At 31.8% G+C, this 22449-nt stretch overlaps 1 protein-coding gene across 4 annotated transcripts in view; it reads left to right on the top strand.

Moving 5' to 3' along the window:
- LOC149797222 (PR domain zinc finger protein 1-like) overlaps nucleotides 1-22449 on the top strand; it is a 168990-nt gene that overhangs the window by 125483 nt on the left and 21058 nt on the right. For 3 of the 4 annotated variants that reach the window (XM_089961906.1, XM_089961905.1, XM_089961907.1), the window contains one exon: nucleotides 19563-19732. In XM_089961906.1, the coding sequence (XP_089818032.1) occupies nucleotides 19563-19732 (170 nt within the window). Of the gene's footprint in view, nucleotides 1-10876; nucleotides 11172-19562; nucleotides 19733-22449 lie in introns of those variants that run through there. The other variant, XM_089961908.1, reaches the window with a different exon arrangement.

The raw sequence follows: 22449 nt of genomic DNA, 5'->3' as shown, positions 1-22449 counted from the left end.
AAGGATATCATTCAGTTGAAATCACAGTGACCCAGTATTCATTGTCCAGAGAAAATATTCCCAAATTTCGCGAACACTAGGTTTTGTTTAATTTGTAAACTGTCTGAGACATATTATAATTTGTCCTTTCCCAACAAATTCGTAATGATAGAACTTTTCATTTTCATATTCAATGCAACTGACAAGATGAAAGAAGGTGAAAATTAAAGTTTCTATTGATTCAGTTTTGAATAAACAGACATGAATTTTACTGTCTCGCCAACCAATGAATTATATATCTACTTAATCATTTATCTGGGAATGCCATCTCCCTGAAAGCAAAGAATAAAACTTGAGTGTTAAGTGTGTAATGTCTGCAACACAAGCTACCTCTTTAGCTGCAGGTGATTCAGGTTTGAACAAATAGAGCATTCATCATATAATGAAAGAAAAATTTTCCTTTTTAGCACTTCCTTTTCTTCAAATTTGTTTACCAGCTGTGACCCTTCTAGATGCACAGTGATCTTATAGACGCCTTTTAGGGAGGGTAAACAAGCTACTCTAACCAATTCTACCCTTCTATCAACAAGGGGTATTAAACAAACTTTATGCTCACTTAATGTTGTCTTTTTCGCATATATTTTTGTCACCGCAAAATTTTTGATTAATTCAAGCATTTTTATGTTGTATTAAAATGGACAATAATATCTTCCAGAACCATTGCAATAAAGTAAGCAAACTTCATCATATTCAGTGAGTTAATTAGTGATGGAAAGGCAGTAGTAAGTAAACAGACTAGTGCAAAGACCTGTTCATCAAAGACTACCTTTATATAAGCAAGTAAAAATGATTTGTTTACAATTTTATTTTTGCCAAGCGACTATGCCAGAAATGTATTGCCTGTTGATTTCGTATTGATGGAAATTGGAAACATGATTTAGATGAGGCACACTTGAAGTCCTGAGATACAAAATAAATGGAACATGAATTGACTATCTTGCTAAAGGACACTTACTTCCTTCATTTGCAAGTGAGGACCTTGACTAAAACATTTCCAACAACAGACAAAATTTTCACAAAAATATGTTTTAGTGAATATTTTAGCCACAATGGATTAATTATTCATCATATTTTCAATGCAATTTCATGTCATATATCAGCTAATTGATAATAATTTTTTGTACGTAATATGTTCCCAGGCTTGTAATGTCAGTATTGTAATAAAGCATTTTACAAGAATTACTTAGGTAGATTGCATATCTAAATATCTCTCTTATAAAATTCTCCTGGAAACCATTGTAGCTCAGTGGTTAGCATGTTATACTTGTGATCAAGAGGATGCAGTTTCAGATCCTACCATAAGATCAGTCCAGGTTGATTTCTGTGGTGTGTCCCTGAAGTAAGGCACTTTACTCCAATTGCCTTGACACTCAATAACCTCCATGTGTTGCTGTACCATTAAACACCAAACTAAACCAAATTTTCCATTGTTCTTTAATATGGAGGCAAACACCTTTTTATTTAAATGAGTTCATTCAGGAGATTGCTAACTGGTGAGATAAGGTCCATTCCACATAATGGGCCATGTTGTCAATGCTTCATCTCTGGGGAAACCACAGGAAACACTATCAGTTCACAACTGGACTCTGGCAGCCAGAAAATCTGTACTCACAGTGTGGTGTAAGTGAATCCTCAAGTGGAGGAAACCTCAGTCACCAGGGAGACAACTCCAAGTGTTTAAACTAAAACCCGCAGTTTTCCTGCTAAAACACATCCCATCAGCTTGAAGCACTATCTACATCCTACTCTGTAAACAGAAGTGTCCCACAAAACCATGGCCAGCTGTTTCTCAATATTTTCTCTCCAATTCAAAACCCAATCAATTTTAGTTTTTAGATAAGGTTACCACAGTTACAAATGTAGCAATTTCACTTCTGATCAGTAGGAAGCTTTCAAGAGATGATTTTGGATGTTTTTGCCACAAAGCTTTTAATGTGTTGGTTTGGGGATAAAAATTGATTGACTCGGTAATAGGATAAAAGTATCATCTGTGATACAGCATAGTCTTAACACTTAATGTACTGTCTAATCCATTATTCTCCAGAAATGAAATTCTCATTTTCATTTTTTTTTATAAGGGCAGTGTTTAACCATGGCATCAAGTGTATTGATTGCACCATGAAATTTCAACAGGTTAGTCAGTCTCAGCAGAAAATCATATACACAATATCCTAAGAAGCATTGTTGTTCAAATTGCTTGAATCAACTATAACAATTTATTGTAGACAAATACTTTCCTTCAAGTACTGTATACCTAGAGTATTAAAGATACTCTGAAAAAGACATGAATACCAGCCAGATTAGCTTTTGACAGAATTATAATTCATCCACTTGTTTAGGGATGATATTTAGATTCTTCTTCATCATCATCATCATCATCATCATCATCATCATCATCACTAGTAGCATCAGCAACATCCATAAATAATAATAATAATAATAATAATAATAATAATTAGCTTTGTGACAAATTATTGATAAGTACTTGAAAATTGGTAGGAAAATTCAAATGACCAAGCAATTCATTTTGATTTATCCATAAGTTAACATAAATGTTTTTTTTTTTTCCTTGTTAAACTGTTTGATTTGTTCAAAATGAAATCTTTCTGAAAATGTAAAATAAGTACAATAACAGCTTGCAGTTAATATGACCTTTCTTTTGTCTAGCACCAGTGAAGGGATCCCATAAACATGGCTGAAACAAATAATGTAGTGGTAAAATTTTTCTTGAAACTTGCAACTTAACCATTACCAATTATGTGATATGAAAAAATATAGTAAATATTTTCAGCCTTTTCAGACTTATCAGTTATGGACCAATCAGTGAGAGGCATATGTTTATGTACCCCAGATCAATCATCTGGGTTCAAATTAAAATTCACCCCAACCCCAATTTTGTATATCTTGTCTGTTAATTGCAAATAATTGTTTCTTCACTCAATACTTGGTAATTACTATCTATTACTATTACAATATGTTATGTAACATTTTTTAAAAATATTTCATTAGCAGTTATAAGATTATTTATCTATTGTCTTTCAGTCCTCATGTCAATTAGATTTTCTATTTATCTATTGTCTTTCAGTCCTCATAACAATTAGATTTTCTATTTATCTATTGTCTTTCAGTTTTCATGTCAGTTAGATTTTATATTTATCTATTGTCTTTCAGTCCTCATAACAATTAGATTTTCTATTTATCTATTGTCTTTCAGTCCTTGTGTCAATCAGATTTTATATTTATCTATTGTCTTTCAGTCCTCATGACAATTAGATTTTATATTTATCTATTGCCTTTCAGTCCTCATGTCAATCAGATTTTATATTTATCTATTGTTTTTCAGTCCTCATGTCAGATTTTCTATTTATCTTTCAGTCCTCATGTCAATCAGATTATCAAAATAAAGTTTGCTGTTAACAAAATAAGCTTAACCTCTTTGTTGAGTCTGTCATATCAGTTGATGTGGTATCTTTTTTATACTTTCATTGATGATATTTGAATAAATATTCCATTAACTAATCATCTGTTTTTCATTTCACCCAGTTTTGAATACTGATAGCAAAATCTATTGACAAACACATATTCTTGCCAAACAGTTGAATCAAAGATCTGTGATTTTTTCCATCTTTGTCCAGTTAAATAATCACTCTGAATTCATGATGAGAAATTTGCAGATCCAGAAGAAATACATTTTTCAATTTTAAAAACCATTTTTTTCCAGACAACAAAAAAATCCTCATGAAACTATAAATCATGATTTACAGTCTTTCAGTCCAGGTTCAGAGTACAAATTCCAGCTGTTACATCATAATCTCACAACATGGTGCTTTACTTTATCTTGTTTTCCAAACAGTGGTTTTATAAACTTTTCATTAGGACAATAAAACCCAGATATCAAGAATAGACTTCATTCTTTTCCAATTAAGCCCACCATTCCATCACAGTTTCTTGGCCCTTATCAGATTATATGCAGCTCCTATGTTGTGATGCAAATAAATCTACCTTTCTCCACAATCCTGATCTTCTTTTGCCTAGCTTCTTAAGGTAAGATTTACTAGTATCTGGTTGAAACCCTTCAGGTGAGATTAGATCAAAGGATGTTAACTGCTCAGGTAGATACCTGTGTTTTCATTAGACAAGTTAATTAGGTTCTTTAAACTGGGAGCTGTGATAATTTCCCTAAGGTGTAGCATATTGATAAAATATGCCAATTATCTACATACACAATAACCCAGGAAGAACAATACACATTGTTTTACAATTTACCTCTAGGAGAATTAGTTTGTTTCTTGTATTGGCTCTCATTTAAATAAATCATTCTGTCTGAAACAAAACTTTTATATTTAGTAACAAGTATTTCTATAAATAATTAATACTACTACTACTACTACTAATAATAATAATAATGATAATACTAAAAATAAATACAATAAAAATCATTTGATCAAAGAGAATGACTTCTTTCTTAGCAAGTTTTGAATGTGAAAACCTTCCAATAGACCCACAGCATGATCTGCAAGTGCCAGAGACATTTCAGAAAAGAATTATGCAATAGATTAAGCATTTAAATCTTTATCGATATGTATATTTGCAATTATGACCAAAAAAATGTCCACAAAATGTGATCAGCCTGTTTGTGTCATTTCTTATAAATGTATTTGTCAATAAACTTGTTTTATCTGCAAAGCATTTTGCTCTTTACTCCAAAATCATTGTATCATATTGGATTTTTTTTAAAAAAGATTTTATTTAAATTAAAAATCTGTTGTGTGTGTGTGTATATATATATATATATATATTATAGTTGACTTCTCTTTTTGTTCTGTATATAATTACTTTTGTATGATCATGACATGATGTTTTGCCTGTATTACCATTTATATAATTTCTCAAGGCAATCACGTTTTGTTTACAGTTTTTTGTTTCCAAATCCGTTCTTTATTTATACTAACTTTTGATACCTCCTCTTAAGAATTTATAGAAATGTTCAGCTTGTTATGGCAAACAAAACAGATTTTTACTGAATTCTATTTATGAGTCCTTGATTAACCAAAAAGCTGATGAAAGTCACATAGAGAAATAATGTATAGTAATTATCTAATGTAGTTATCAACATTTAATGGTCATTATAGGTAATTTATTTATTATAATCCAACTTGCTTTGTGCATTTGTTACAATGATGCATATTACACTCACTCGAATTGTTCACGCCAGGGATGGGATCAAATTAAAATGTATTTATTCATCAACCCTGTCAAATATTTTTATTTATTCAGTTTTAAAGGTTTGGTCTCAGTTTAGAACAATTGATACCCTATGACAGATCTAACAAGGCTGTTCAGCAATGATAATTTGAGATCGTACACAGGGATGAGGCATATACCCTGAACTTTGCTTTGATTAATGGGATAATGCAAAAGCCACCATTCCTTGATTAGCAGAGATTATTACTGTATGTCAAACAAAGCCTAACACTTGCTGATACTTATGTACTGCTAACCAGTTCTGTTGTTGCCATAGGTGTGAGGCATCACAGGATTGACACACAAATTGAAAAGATCAAACATACAGATCACATGTCCATCTTGATAAACATTATTCATCATATGCAAATTTTTACCATCATAACTTCACTATTATGCAACTGTTTATCATTAAAATTTTAGTGTACATTAAATTGTTTGGACTAATACACACACCCTTAGTATCAAGCATAAAATACTTGAGATGTGTATAATATGTATTGCTAATGAGTGTGTGTGGTTATCTGTACTCTGGTGGTAGATCAGTTAAGATCATCGTCAAATGGGAAAAAAGTTCTCATAATCAGAGGTGGCTTTATTTCAGAGGATAAGTATCATTTATCCTCTTTTACATATGTAAATCATACTGAACAATGTGTTTCATACTGGGGAGTTGTCTTTATTTTGGGGTGGTCACAACAATGTAATTTTATTATGCTTTTCTTTCAAAGCATCTGTAACCTGACATGAGGGAAAACAATACCACAACAGAAGTAATAATAATAATAGTGTCACTAATTGAATTCATCATAATTTGTTAACTGCTCTTTGTTGTATTTAGTTCTTAAAACAAACCTTGAGCATTACTATAGTAGACCCAGTGGGTGTTGTACAAGTTATGCTATCGTATCCCAATTGCTGTGTCAGACCTACCTGAAAGATTCACCTTGAATTCATAAATTTGTCAGAAAATAAGGTTGTAAATTGTAAGTTTACAGTATGTTGACAAATTTCCCAGTTGGAGATAGTCTTTGGTAATTAGGTATTATAATTACAACAGCTCCAAAGGGTCAATTAGCACAGCAGGTAACGGAACTGTAACTGTACTTCTGTCAGTATATGGGAAGATGGAACAGGTAAATAGCTGACTGTAGGTGTCCATATCCAACTCTACTTCTATTATGGGGATATATAAGATATTTAACGGGGGGTTTTTTTTGTGTGGTGACTCGAGGGTAATTTGGTCTTTGTTGTCAAGTCAGAGTGATCTTTTTTTATGGAATCTGAAAACACTGAATGTCAGTTCAGATTCTGATGCTCTATCTAGGTCTGGGTGACATTTTATCAGTCAAGCAACTGGTTGTCACATATTGTGGTATTGGTGTTGTTGACAGTAACCACATATAGGTGCAATACATCTAGGTAGACTTGCCACAGACTTCCTGTATTTCATACACATTCTGTGATGTTCATGACTTCCACTTTTGCATGTCCTGGGGTTCTCCTATGTGTTTGTACTTGTTAAGATGGTTCAGCGTCCATGCCAAGATTGTGCTGATGTTCTGTTAAACCCTATGCAAATATAGACTACATCCACACCTTTTTTAAAAAAGAAAGCACATGAAATAAGTGACACTATAAATCCCATTACTTATCTTCAGTATATGTTTTTACTTTTAAATTTAGCATCATAAAATTATGACATTTTAGACTAATGTTAAGTATATATTTAAAAAACTTTTATTTTTGTCATTTAAGTCTTTAATTTATGGATAATTTAGTTGTTTCCATTACAGACTTGGACACATTGTTACAGTCTCTCTCTCTCATACAAATATATATATATATATATATATATATATATATATATATATATATATATATATATATATATATATATATATATATATAACTGGGTGCAGGTTAAAAAATATACCATTGAGTCAGCCCAGGTAAACTACTGTGGTGCATCTTTAGACAAGTACTAAACAACCTACTTGCATCTACTTTCTTGTGTTGCTGTGCCATAAATCAAATATTATCTCTATATAAAGATGCTGCTGTGGCTCAAAACCAGAAGGGTGCAGGTTCAAATCCTGCAACAAGCATTCCAAATTGGCAGCTATGGCATGTCTGTGGATAAGACACTTTACTCCCATGGCCTGGGTATAATATAATCTTTAATGCATTGATAATCTGTTATATATCAGTTAATCAAATAGCCTCTCACCAAAGGATTATCAAAACAGATGTATAAATTACAAAAGTTTGAAAATTAGGAGCATACATGAACCGAAAATTTAAGGAGTAAGTGATTGCAAAAAAATATGTAAAACCAGATGAGCTTATGTTATGGACTTTTGTCCAGCCATCGTGTATTTTCTTTTCAGCATGTGTCATTCGTTCACACTTTACAACTTTTCAAAAAACATTTAACATATTTAACAAGATTTTACATATAGTGTCTGGCACCAAGGCCTTTCAAATTTTAAGATAAATAGATGTTGATCCGTTGCCCGGTATGGCCACATTTCTATAAATAGTAAAACCTTTCTTGAAAATTACCTAACAGAATTTGACCACAACTGACAGAATGCTACTTGGCATGAAAGTCGTGCATATTATTCAAATAATGCAGATCTGCCTTCCAATATGGCTACCATTGCTAAAATGATAAAAACCTTGGAACAACTTCACAAGAACCTCTTAACAGAATTCAAACAAATTTCGCATAAATTCTTCTGGCATAGATAGCTCACACAATTATACAAATGATACTGATCTGTTACCAAATATGGTAAAATGCTAAACATTTTTTTTATATTAAAAAAACTGCCTTTTCAAGAACTGCTGTTTAGAAATAGACCAAATTTTGACAGACAGCACCCTGGCAGAGAGGACTTGATATTTTCTACTGATGATGCTGATCCTATCAAGCTGCCATTACTAAAAGTATAAAAAAAGAAACATTTAATCAACTTCTCAAAAACTACTAAGCAGAATTTGACCAAATTTTAAAGAAAGCATCTGCTTTTTAAATTTTTGCAAACGATGCAGATCTGCCACCAAGTATGGCCACTGTTCTAAAAGTAGAAAAAAGTGAGAAACTCTTAGAAGAATTTGAACATTTTGACATAACATATTCTGGTTTAAACAGGTGATGCACAATCATCATCAAATGTGACTGCTATTACCAAATATAGAAAAACTTTTCAATGACTTATTCTCAAAACCATTCAATAGAATTTGACCAAATTTGATAGAAATCTCTATAACTTGAAAGCTTTTCACATTTATACAAATGATGCTGACTGCAATTAAACATGGCTGCCATTACTAAAATTAGGGAAAAAACATTGACCAGACTTTATAAAAAAATAAAATAAAAACAATAACAATGCTTTAACAGAATTTTGCCAGTGTTGATAGAAAGCATTATAGAATAGAAGCTTCCAATTATTTTACAAATGATGCTTATATTGCACCACACATGAATACAGATTTTTCAAACTAGAGAAACCTTGAATTGGTTAATTTTGTGACATATGCAGTCCACATCTTTGAAGAAATTTCTTTAGAAAGCATCTTCTTGACCTAGATTTCCTCACAAAGTAGTCTTTGAATTTGGCTGTTAGGCAGATGTCTGGCAGTTAAACCATCTCAGGCCCACTATGGACTCTTGTTTTGAGTTTTTTTAAAAAGATTCTATTTTTGGTTGCAATAGCCAATGCATCATCTACTGTACTAGTGTCACTATTGAAATGATGACATGACATAAAAATAATTATATGCAGCATAAGAATTAAATGTACTCTATACTCTTGCATTCCCAAACATATGTATGTCTGTCTGTCTGTATGTATGTATGTATGTATGTATGTATGTATGTATGTAGGGGGTTAATGACAGATAAGTACAATACTGGCTATATATCACCAAGTTTAGGCATCCCAATAAAGGCAGCAAAGGGTAAAGTCATCAGAATATAGGATCGATGGATAATATATTAACCTGTTAGATTTGAAGTTTCAGTTTTATGAGAAGTGAATTTTATAGCATGTACCCAATCTTCTGTCAATCTATTGTACCATTTCTTTACAAAAAAATTCCTATTACATTATTTAGTGCACTTTTATAAAATTGTGACCAAACTCATCAGGGCAAAGATACCATTTTTTAATCTTCTTAATCATTTTAAAAGAATCTGAGTCTGACTTTTATTTCAAAATGGGAAGAAAATGCATTTTCTGATAGGAAAATATTGTATTTTCTGATAGGAAAATATTGTATTAAAAAGATCTCATCATAGTGAGAGAAAAAAATATTACTTTTGGATTTGTTAAAATATTTGCAAATATAGTAAACTATATTATATTATGACCTTTTTGGTGTCCTTTTTCAGTTTGAATAAGAAACATACCCCATTTTATATCAAGCACTTGCATTTAATCTAACTTTCAAATTTCCAGTCAAACAATTTAATCCAAGCTCAAGGAGGGCACAGTTTCTTCAACTTTTTTTTCTTCTCAGTAATATTGAGACTAATGTTTACTTTTGAATGGAAACAAATATATTTTTAGCAGAAACCGTATTATTTGGGATAGATTATGTTCTAATAAAACTTGATTCTTGTTTTGGCTTTCTTGAAATATGTAGAGTTTTATAACTCCTTTGATCAAGATTCAAGCAAAAAGTAGCAGCTTTAATTGAAGAATTACATAAAAGAATGTATGTGTCATTTAATTTGTTTTAGATATCCATAATTATCAAGCTTATAATGTACTGATAGTCATCTAATCAAGTTACCTCATAGTCATTTATGGAGATTACCTGATAGTCATTTAAGCAGATTTGACTGAATTAAATAGCTATTATAAAGATTTATTCTATTTCTCATTAAAAATTATTGTACTTAATTTGAAGCTTTTCATTTTATGATAGATTAAACTTCCTTAAAGTTTTGAATCACTGGATCATTGGATAGGAACAGCAAGGAGTAGAAAAAGACATCAGAATAACTGTAAAGGAAATTGAAAAGAATAAACTTGAAGCTAATTTTAAATGTAATTTATTTTAATTATTTTGTATGACTAACATAACACATAACACATAACACTCTGACTCTGTTTATTGCAGTTCATAGGACTAATCTGTGTATTACGGAGAACAGTGAAAATCAAGAGGTGTTGAGAATGTTTGAAAAAAGTTGTATGTATGATGTCTATGAAAATGTTATAAAATCTGTTTGTAAATGTTTATAAACACAAAGATAGAGACCAATCTGCTCCAATGTGGGGACTCTCCAAGGTCTTTACTCAGGTGTAAAGATTGTTTTTACAACTGTAACAAATCCTAGATTAAGAGGTGTTCAGAAGCATTTATCTGTTCATCGGACACAATGGATTGAGTTTAAATAGCAGCAACTGTGGGCCTGCTTATAGGATTAATGGGCGGGTCCACCTGTCTGCAATGTCGGATCCATAGGACTTGACAAGATCCCCTCAAGGGGTGGAGCCTGAGTATCAAGCACCTGCCCAGCTGTCAATTAACAGGATCAATGACTTGCTAGAAATGAACATCATCTTAGGAAAAATGTCACACTCACTAATAAGGGTAGTGTGAAAAGTGGAATCTAGATTGTTGCTCAAGTAAAGGTTGTGTTGGAAGAGTTGATATACTATATCTGCAGTTTTCTGTCTCCTGGTGTCTCAGAAAGCAGTTATAAATTTGCAATGTACACAGTTATGTAGATGTAGAAACTGATGTATCTAACTGCACTGCTTGAATAAAAGTGTTATACAGTGTATGAACATAAGGCATTCTGTTCAAAGTGAAAGTAAAAAAACAACACAGCAATATGCTGCTACCCAGAGGTCGAATTCTAGCAGGTGAGTTGAATATATATAATTTGCAGTTATTATACTTATTTTCAAGAAATATATTCTAGCAAAAGACTATTTCTCACTTTTCTTTTTCAATAATTTAAGACGATTGATAATAATGAACTAATTTTATCTTTATGAACCTGCATCTTTTTAAGCCTTTAATGCAGTACTGACACTCAGTGATTTCACTCGTGTTTAGCATTGGTATTTCTTTGATTTTTAAATTTCATTTTATACTATTTAAAATTTGTACACTAATTCATTCAAGTTTTAATTTTCCCTTCCTCGGCAAATATGAAAGCATGTATAAAATAGGTAATAATTTTACCAGATATATATTGTCTTCTGCCATCTGAACTTTCATTTTTAAAAAACCATGCATTCACTATCTCCGCTGTCAGTCAATATTATTTTATATTTTAACAGGTAAAATGATGAATTTTTACGAGGAAACCTCTTATGACTAGAATCTCTTTGCAGCAAATTCAATATTTTGTGTTTGTGGATGTTCAGTTTACTGAGGTTCACTATTATATGAGAATTAAGTATGCTCAGATGTCCTCTGACACTGAGTAAATTTATATATGTTAAAACTGGCATCTTATTATTGTGATTTTGTTTCAGTTTTATGGGATTTATTTTAATGTAAAATTAAGATTTGGGACCAAAAATTTCTTTTCACTTTTCAGAGTAGAGGAGTTTGGGTTTGCAGTGTTAAATTTTACTGAAAATTAAATGATAATACATTTGGGGTATGCTTCATGTTCAAGTTTTTTGGGGAATAGTGAGGGTTAATATTTGACTTTATTTTCAAGGCATGTTGGAGTAGTTTACAATCTCATTATCCAGACATTCTTCAGGAAGCAAACAATTAAAACAAAATGTAGACAAATAATTTGATTGTATACACTTTAAACATCTAAAATCAGTCTTTTGATGTTTATTTCAAACAAGAGGTTTCATTGTTTGACAGCATGGACAGGAACCACTTGCAGAATAGATAATTATTATTTGATGACTGATAATTAAATTAATATAATGACAATTTGATTGGGATTGATCGTTGTCTTTCAATTTATTTGAACATGTGTCCTAAAATATATAGACATTTATATTTATTTATTTTTTAATCTTCAAGCTACATATTTAAAAACATTTTTTTAATAATTAATAATTTCTCACTGATTTAATTATATGAATATGATGGCATTCATATGACAATGTTCTTCACAACCTTTTTCACTTTGGTAACGCCATTTTTAGAAAAAAATGTCTTTGTAGGACGCAAAACATGTTATTAGCCAAGTCATCCAAAATCCCTCACCCCTTTCCCATTTATTGTAATTTGAAGTCAAGCTTCCTAAAGATGCCATCTATTTTAATTCATTTCTTGTGCATACTTTTCTAACTTTCACCTTGATGACAGTGTTTCATATTAAGTAATAGTACATCAATTTATATTTTGAAAGATAAATTTATGGCATTTAACTCTACTATCAGACCTGAATTTTAATTAGATTCTGATATCAATCTCACATATTAGATTTCACTTTAGCTTGGTCACCATATCAGTTTTCAAGGTGTCTATGGCAGGATCGATCCAGCTGTATTTATGTTGGGGTATTTGACTGTATTTTCTGCATTTTATCTGATTAAAAGATATTGCACTCAGTCCATTTAGATTAGTCAGATTTCTTAATTGCAGTATAGGTACTCAGTTTCTTTTAAATTTATTTTTATTCAAGAAAATAAAATTTATTATATTCTTTTTACTTATACAAATTAATGTTTCATTTCTTTCAAGATATATATTTCAGTTATTTAATTCATCGCTGTAATACATGTTCCTCTTATAGGAATAAATAAATGCAGTCTTTGTTGTAAAATTTATTTTTCTTGATTTAAAATATATTTATAAAATGGCTGGAAGTGTGCCCCTTTTCAACACCATGATTTATCCTTAGGTAGATGCAGGATGTTTACAAAGGATGTTCTGTTTTTGGATGGAAGTAGTTTATTTTGCTTAAAATGGCCAACTATTCTGATATTGTAACTGAAAAGTGTGGGTTCATTCAAACCTCAATAAATTCTTCAGAATCTGTCACTATCTTTTTTTTAATGCAAATTTCATTTATTGAAAGTATTTTTGAAGTCTTGGTGCAGATGAAATAATGCATAATTGAGATGTTGAAAATATAGCTGATATTGAGTACTTGGGACATTAATAGAACAATTTGCATGCAGTTTGACATTTCAATCCAGGTATTCTTCCTTTCATATCCTGTGTCATATGACTTGTGCCAGACCTGTATTATACCTGTGCCTTACTCTGGGATAGTTCACACATTGTCAAAAGCAATATGCACCAGATAAAGACTGGGAGGATCTGGCATTTGTTCAGGAAGGAAGCAACTGTCATATTTTCAGTTTCCTTTTTTTCCTTTTCCACCTCTTCATAGATTATTTCCCAATATTAATTACTTTTGTCTTATTGGATTATTAGTCCTTAATTCATTACTTGTCTGTGATTGGTGACTGTATCTTATGGTTATGCCAGTCTTTATTATTAATACAGACTGACCACATGCACACAGTTGTCCACATTTCATATGGATTTTTTTTCCTTCACAGTTGTTGTTGTGTGGACAGAGATAGGTTCTATTCTAATACTGAACATTTAGAATTACATAGTTGGGGAATTGGCCCCTTCCTTTTAAAAAGAGTATCCAAAATAAAGGGAAATTTGTTGATGTAAGGAAAACAAAGGCTTGCAAATATTTTGCATGAATTTTGTGTACTTAGTGTGATATGTTTTTTTAAAAAAGTTATTCACATGAAATCTGCAAACATGCATCCTAGAGTAGAACCTGGGATATTCCATTTGGAAATTTGTCATGATCAGAATTTACATTGCTAAATGAACATCTCTTTCAAAATTCCAGAATCTTTTTCTAACTTTTCTTTCAAAATGTATTTGAAGGAAAATATGGCAGTCTGAAGGTTATGATTTATAGGAAATATGATATAAGTGTTGTTTCTGTTCTGATTGTATGAATTTATTTGGTAATCACCTTGAAAGGAACAATTAAGTATTTAATTTCTATTAACTACACTCATTATCACTCAGAAAATGTAAGACAGTCATCAATAGTTTCATTATCATTAGCCAATCACAATTGTTTGAGTGTTTGAATCACTTTAGATTCAGGTATTTTAATTTTGATAACTGTAAGAGAATGCACACAGTACTTATACAATTTTAACTAAATTAATTAGATTGAATTTCTTGCATGCACGAAGAATGTTTTTGGTTCCAGCAAAGATAGTTGCATAAAATTAATTAAAACACAGAAGTAGGAGGATAGATGTTAGATGACTATATAAAGATTTTGATGAAAAATATGAAACATCCTGGCAAATTTAATTGCTACTATCCCTCTGTCTTTCTCTGTCTGTCTGTCTGTCTCTCCACCTGCAAATTCAGACTATAATCAAATCATATGAATTGTAGTTACCATATGTACTTGCTTATAAGTTGACTCCATCTGCAAGCTATACAGACCTGTCTCTGCAGTTTGTTTGGAGTTCTCAATATAACAAAATACATAGACCCTGAACTGGCAGCACATTATACAATACAGGGTCTTGGTTGCTTGCAGTTGGACTCGACTTATTAGCAGGAATATATAGTTTGTCAGTTTTGAGACTCTTTTTTAATGTTAATTTATGTGAGATGTTAATATCTGGAAGTTATAAATAGATTTAACTGGCTACACAAACCTTGCTTAGCATAACTCAGAAGCCTGATGAAGTGCCTAAAGCTTCAAAATTTGTGAATTCAGCCAACCCTAATAAGATGGTCATGCTTAAAAGATGGTTTAATGGTCTTAAGACAAAAGGTTTCATCCATGGGGAATTAAAGCCCAATTTATTTTCTAAATTAGAAAAGAAATGTGTATTATAAATATAAGTGTTTGTGGATACTAATTATTTGGGGTTATGCAAGAAATTGTCGTTTATTTGGAACTTTAATGTAACTAATGTTGGAAAATGGTCCCATTTTTCTCTCAGCGTTGCATCTTTTAACAGATTTGGAAATATTTGGTTTGTAACAACTACAAATCCATGAAAATTCATACCCCACAACAAATAAGTGTACATTATATCAACAATAAAGCTGTTACTGGTCAGTTTTCTTTTTGTATAGATGTATCTAGAGTAAAATTACAATTATCAATGTCAGATATCTGGACAGAATCCATGCCTTCTCATAGAGGCTGGAAATTTATATTTTATTGCATATAAAATTAGCAAAAACAAGCTCAGATATTTAATTTTGCCCATATATATACATATGCAGCTTGAAAATCTATGTGAAAGATGGATGTACATCAGAGGATGCCCATGTCTTAAATTCTTTGGAGGGGGGGGGATTTATTTGGCTGAAAGGTCTAAACTTTATGCTGCTTTTGTCTTTACTGGGAAACTTCCAGTTGTGTATGAAGAGAGGAACATATTAAGTGAAATTCAAGATTTTCTATAAATGACTTGTCGGCCACTTTACTTGTAACCACTGTGACTGATGGAGGTTTGTTTTTGCCCAGAAACTTCCAGTAGTGTGGGAAGAGGGAAAATATTAAGTTAAAATTACTCTATAAATGACTTGTCTACAAATTTTAACCACTATTGGAGGCCATAATTGTGCTGTCGGAAGTAGATGCACTGTTTGACAACAATACAAAACACAAGTCTTTGTACACTGATAGTATATTGTATTTCTTATTCTTTGTTAATCGTAATACATAGGTAACATTCAAAGAAAGGCATTGAGATGTTTCATTATGAATCATTATATCTTTATGGAAAGGTATGTTAGATCTTATACTATGTCATTACTAATTTATATATTTGGTATTTACATTTTAAACTCATCTTTATAACAAGTTCTGGTTTAAATTGTATGTCTTAACTGTAGCCACACAATCAGCAACTATGATATTATCAGTGATTCAGCAAAATGCATACATGTTATTTTATGTAAAATGAAAAAAATAGCATTTAAATAAGTTTGAAAAAGACTTTTATAGGTGAGTCAGAGTGCAAAAGGTAAAATTTGCTGTCAGTTGATAATATTTAATGTAGTCAGGCTCTTGAATGAAATTTTACTTTTGTAAAATACCTAAATGATTAAGGCATGTGACTGCTTTAGTTATCCTGCTGCATAATTTATAAACAGTAAATATCATCAGACCCTAGTACAGTTTAGCATTAAAATCAAATGTATTTGATTGAAAAGTATCAAGATTATGTTGAAAATCTAGATTTCATTAGATTTTAAAAGTTTTGTACCGAAGGAGGAAATTACTTGTTCGGTTCTGTGAAGGCATGTGTTCATTAGATAGTAGTTACTGATAACTATTTTTTTAATGTTCATGTATTTGTGTGTTTTTGTGTGCATAACTAATTTTGTTTATGTCATGTCCTCAGCTGAGGGTTCGAATCCCAGCTGAGTCATACCAAAGACTTATAAAAATGGTACTCACAGCTGCATCACTTGGCACTCAGCATTAAGAGGTTAGTGTTAGGAATGGTCGGCCTGGTGTCAGGAAAATGTGACTGGATGGGACATGATGCTACACGTTTTTGGCATGATGCCCCAGTGCTAGACGTCGCTATAAACTGCCACACTGCTGACATTGTAGCGCTGTGACTAAAATTGTTAAAGCTACAATAAAAATAATATTACAAAAACACATTATATTCATGTATTTGTGTGATTTTGTGTGTATGTATGTGAGCGTGTTTAATGAATAATAATCGGATATAAATCAATTTTCTTCACATTTACATATGTAGATGTATTTAAAGTATACATAGGATCATGTTGATTGAGATATTTCACAGATGCAGTGCAACTGAAGTGTTTTCATCTTTGACTTATTTGTTGATAAAGATGAATGTTTATCTGCTTTACCAGGAAAACTTTCCACTCATGTCCATACAGGATTATACAGTTTTATCAAGCAAAGCTTATGATACCTTATTCTGTATAATAACAGACCCACTAGAGTTTTATGCACATGTCAAACAAGGAAGTGAACATCTTGTGTTTCAACTTGGTATATGTTGGTATGTATGTATGTATGGAGAAATAGAGAGAGAGATTGTAAATATTAAAATAACAATTATTTCTTAAATTAAATAAAAGAAAATCATGACATATATGAGACATTTTCAGGAATTCAGCACATGTTAAATTGCAACCTAAACCACGATAATGGCAAGGCTTTTTAAATAGTAAGATTTAATTATAACTGTAGATGAACATTTTTTGTTGCAAAAATGTTTTGATAATTGATACATAAATATTCATGCACAAAAGAAATGAAATAATAGCAATAAATGGATATAATTTTGTATTTATGACATTTTATATCTGTGGGCACATACAAGGCATTTTGTTCTAATACATTCCAAAATATTGTTCTTTTAAGAGTCTTTGAAAAAGAGTATCATGGATATAAAAGTTAAATTTTGTTGTAGTTTTGTTTTAAACAAAAATCCCTACTCTTTAGAGTTAATATGGTATTGAGCTATCTGTACCTATCTATTTGTATAGCCAGCTCTCACTGCCCAGATCTCCACAGGGTAGTGCTGTTATCCTTTGGACCAAGGTGTATAAGAACAGTGATAGTGCATGAAAAATTGTTTTTGGAGAGATAGTGAGTTAAATATTAGAGCACTTGACTTCCATATCTTAGATTTTAAAGTCATTTGTCTTCGTGTTGATTCAGCATATTGGCAGGATGATGATGAAAGTCCAAGTGATGCAGATAGAGAGATATTTGTATAGGCCATCTCCCACAGATTTCTGACGCTTTGATCAAGCTTGTATTTAACCACCACTTCATGCATCTTTACATCAAGTTTTATCCACGCATCTGTTCTGAAGAAAATGTCCATTTTAATTATTTTGCCAATAAGTTTGATGTTATCTTCAAAGTTGCATGCATGACCTTATTAATCTGTCACCATGCATTTCTGTTTCATGAAAAAGAAGAAATAAGACCAAAACAAATAAGGCAACTAAATAAATCTGGCCATGTTTAAATTCTTGCACAGTTTAGATAGAGATTTCAAGCCCAGCACATCTTTGCTGTCTAAGGGTTGTCAATCTGCTTCCTTCCTGGGTCAATTTTTGGAACAAACTTGATTGATGCCCTTGGCTAATGATGATGCACCTAACAGTATATGCAGAGGAATAAATAACAGTATATGCAGAGGAATAAATAACAGTATTTGCAGAGGAATAAATAACTCTTTGCAGAAGAATCGGTAACAGTATATGCAGAGGAATAAATAAATTATGCAGAGGAATAAATAACAGAATTTGCAGAGGAATAAATAACTATATTCAGAAGAATAAATAACATTATTTGCAGAGGAATAAATAACAGTAATGCAGAGGAATAAATAACTATTTGCAGAGGAATAAATACCAGTATATGCAGAGGAATAAGTAACAGTATTTTGAGAGGAATACATAACAGTATATGCAGAAGAATAAATAACAGTATGTGCAGAGGAATAAATAACAATATATGCAAATGAATTTAAAATCAGTTACTATTACTAGTACTACTAGGAGATGACTGCAAAGAAAGAAGAAAAATTGGGATTTGGCATGTCTCAATTACATATCACTACAGTGAATATTTAAAAACATGTTCGGGTTGGAGTCTCAGATTTTGTATAGAAGTTGCATGATTCTGGCAAGAAATTTTTTATTTTTGTTTTGTAACTCACTGAAGATATTCATAAATACCTCCAAGGTCTTAATAATAGATACATATAAGTTAATTAAGGGGATAGGGGATTATAGGTAATTTACTGATCATATTTCCATTCTACATTGTTTTAAGAGAGCAACTAATGTTGCCAACCTATGTATCCAGTGAAATGCCAACTTAGGTCTTGAACTTTCTGAAAGGATGCAGTGTATATATAGGAAAGATTTGAACTTGTATTTTGGCATTTAACTCTTCATTTCTGTTATCATTGTTTTGTTTGCCTCTTTGTAAATTTCTGCCATGCCTTTGTCTTTCTCCTGGTGTTGCATGTTTGTTTTTGGTTGGAGGGGTTTATCTTCCAGAGGATCTTAGCAAGGTATTTACTCTACTATTTTTGATACTGAGTTTTCGAGTTTTTTAAGCACTAAAAACTAGGATTATGTTGATGTGCCATTTAATAATCTATCGGTGTATGTACGTGTGTGTGTATATGTGTCTCTCTCTCTCTCTCTCTCTCTCTCTCTCTCTCTCTCTCTATATATATATATATATATATATATATATATATATATATATATATATATATAAAATTTTCTATTTAAAGATGGCATGGATGAAAACTGGGACATGACAAACCTGAAGGAGGAGGAGTTTGAAGAATTTTGTGTGTACATAGTTCATGACCGTGTATGTGACAGGGTGTGTCCTAACAGAGCCCAGGCCTCACTCCCCAGGAATCTCACTCTTAAACTCTCCCAGGCTCAGCCCAATAATGTAAGTACCCTATACATTTATATACAATGTAACCTGACTCAGCAGACACCGCCACAAGGAATCTCTTGTTCATGGTTTTGAAATCATCTGTAGATGAAAGATTTGTAGACCCTGCCAGTGTGCCTGAGAATTATGTTGTGGGAGGTTTGGATCTAAGTTGTTTTCATTTGGGTGGGTATTGTACAGAAGTAAACATGGCACTACAGTCAACTACACTGTCTCAGTGGTATATTGGATTTATTTTACTATGAATGTCATCTGAAGTACTTTGTTACTGCAGACCTTGAATTATGGGCTGTTCCATTGGGAAATTGAAACTCAAGATGTCAAATATTTATCATGCAAAAATTTGGATTTTCATTTTTCATTACATTGGATTATAAGGGGACAATCAGTGGACCATGTGAACATAATAGGCCCTGATCTCACAGCTCATAATACAGCAGCAGATCAGAATTTACTCTGTTCTGTGATCCCAAGTGAACATTATAGATACAAATCTTACATCAAATAATGCACCAGTCAGTACTGTTTGTTCTTTGATCCCAATTAAAATTTAAAGACCATGATCACACATCATAGTGCACTGGCAGATCAGTCATCAGTATTTGTTCTATGATCCAGTAGAAAATCAAACACCATGATCAAACATCAGTGTGTATCAGCAAATCAGAGTCAGCACTGTTTGTTCTTTGAATCCCATTAAATTTAAAGACCATGATTACACATCACAGTGCACCCGTGTATCGGAGTCAACAATGTTTTAACCATGGTGACAAGTGAACATCACAGACTCTGATCACATATTACACAATGCACTATTAGATCAGAATCTACACTGTTTCAGTTAAAACTGAACATCATTGACCCCAATCTCAAACAGCATAATGTACCAACAAATTAGGGTCAACCATATGTACTATATGATCCAACATGAACAACCTAAACCCTGATCGCACATCAGATAGCATGCCAGCAGATCAGAGTCAACAATATTTTAGCTATGATCCCAAATGATTTGTAACATTGATCTTTAGTGAACATCATAGACCCCAATCACATAATACACTAGCAGATAAGAATCTAGTTTTAAGAATGATCTGAAGTGAACATCACATACCCTGATCTCACATCACGTTATTCACCAGCAGATCTGAGTCAACACTTTTTATTCTATGATCCCAGGTAAATATCACATTATACACCCAATGTTCTGGGTCGTCTGGTTAACAGATGGGTGTGCATTATAAACAGGTATATATGGTATAAGGGTTTGACAGTGCTGTCATTTTATTCTGTACAAGTGTCATTCAACTATTTGGTTTCTCTTTTAATCATATTTTAGACCCTAATAATGTTGGCGAAAATTGTCTGAGGAATTTCCACCATATTGTTGGTAGAACATAAAGGATGTGCTTTAAGTAATACTGCTGATAAAGGAAATGACATTACTTAAAGCTGAGAAAGACAGAAGCTTACCTCTACCAGAAGTACCATATAAAAGTATTAGTGTATAACCATACTCAAAAACAAGTATTATTATAACGTGTGACATTTCGAAGTCTTAGAGGATAGGTCTAAAGCACAAGTTTAGTTATTACAAAGTAATTACAAAAAGAAAATATCCTTACTTAAGAAAGAACTATAAACTGATGGTAATAACTATGGTTCTTGACTAACACAATATAAAAAAAACAGCTGTCTCAGTGAACATAGAATGTAATATTCCAAAGATTGTTTTTAAGGCAGAAATTTAAAGCTGTGGAACATGTTTAAAACCAGTCACAAAATTTAGACTTGGTCATACACATTTCCTATAGTATTATCTCAAAAAGCCAAATTTTAAATTTTCACAAAATTTGTTTCATATTTTTTAGTATTTGGCCATGTTATTTGTTCTTGATGTTCAGTATTAATTATACTGAATTGAATTGATTTAGTTCTTTAACAAGTTTTAATGCTCAAGTTCAAACTGAAAAAAAGAGTTAATAACAAGGATAGGCTATATTATTTATAATTTTGTAATAGATATACCATAATTGTATTCTGATTGTATGTGTGTGCTTTTCCATGTTTCTGTAAATTTTTTGACCTACACCATTTTTCAAGTTTTGTATAATGTTTATGTTTACCCCATGACAAGCTATTTATTGCCTTTTTATTCAGTCGCTGCAAATGTGTAATTTGGACACACACTCTCTTTTATTCAGCGGGTCATCATGCCGCCACTTCAGAATCTTTCCCCATTGTATGCAGAGATTCAAAAATTCATTTCAAAGGCATTCTCTAATAGACTTTTTATAGAATATTTACTTGTGAAATTGGTGTAGCTGACTGAGAAAAGACAAATCTTCTGCCTGCAGCGATGGCATAAACCTTTCACTTGTTCCTGCTGACTGGCTGTGTGTAGTTGAATATGATTTGATGGCAGTGGTTTGTTCATCCTGTAGTGTTTATAAATAACACCAACAATGTAACAGCTTTCCCGAATCTGATTCTATTATGTGCAACCTGCTATAGGGACCCTATGGATGGTTCATTCATGGTGATTTTATAATGTACTCTTGTATTTCTACATCAGCATTTTTCTGTCAAGAGAAAATCCTGTTTATGCTATTTTATCAGCCCAATTATCAGAGAAGGTTTAATCATTTTCATAACACATTGGTTCGAGTTTCAGTATTTCATTCAAATGCTTGACACTTAAAAAGCACTTT

This window comes from Sinohyriopsis cumingii, chromosome 6, assembly GCF_028554795.1.
Source record: "Sinohyriopsis cumingii isolate HCF-2022 chromosome 6, ASM2855479v2, whole genome shotgun sequence".
Taxonomy (NCBI): domain Eukaryota; kingdom Metazoa; phylum Mollusca; class Bivalvia; order Unionida; family Unionidae; genus Sinohyriopsis; species Sinohyriopsis cumingii.
The sequence above is the reverse complement of the archived record's forward strand: the minus strand, read 5'-3'. Positions and strand labels throughout refer to the sequence as shown.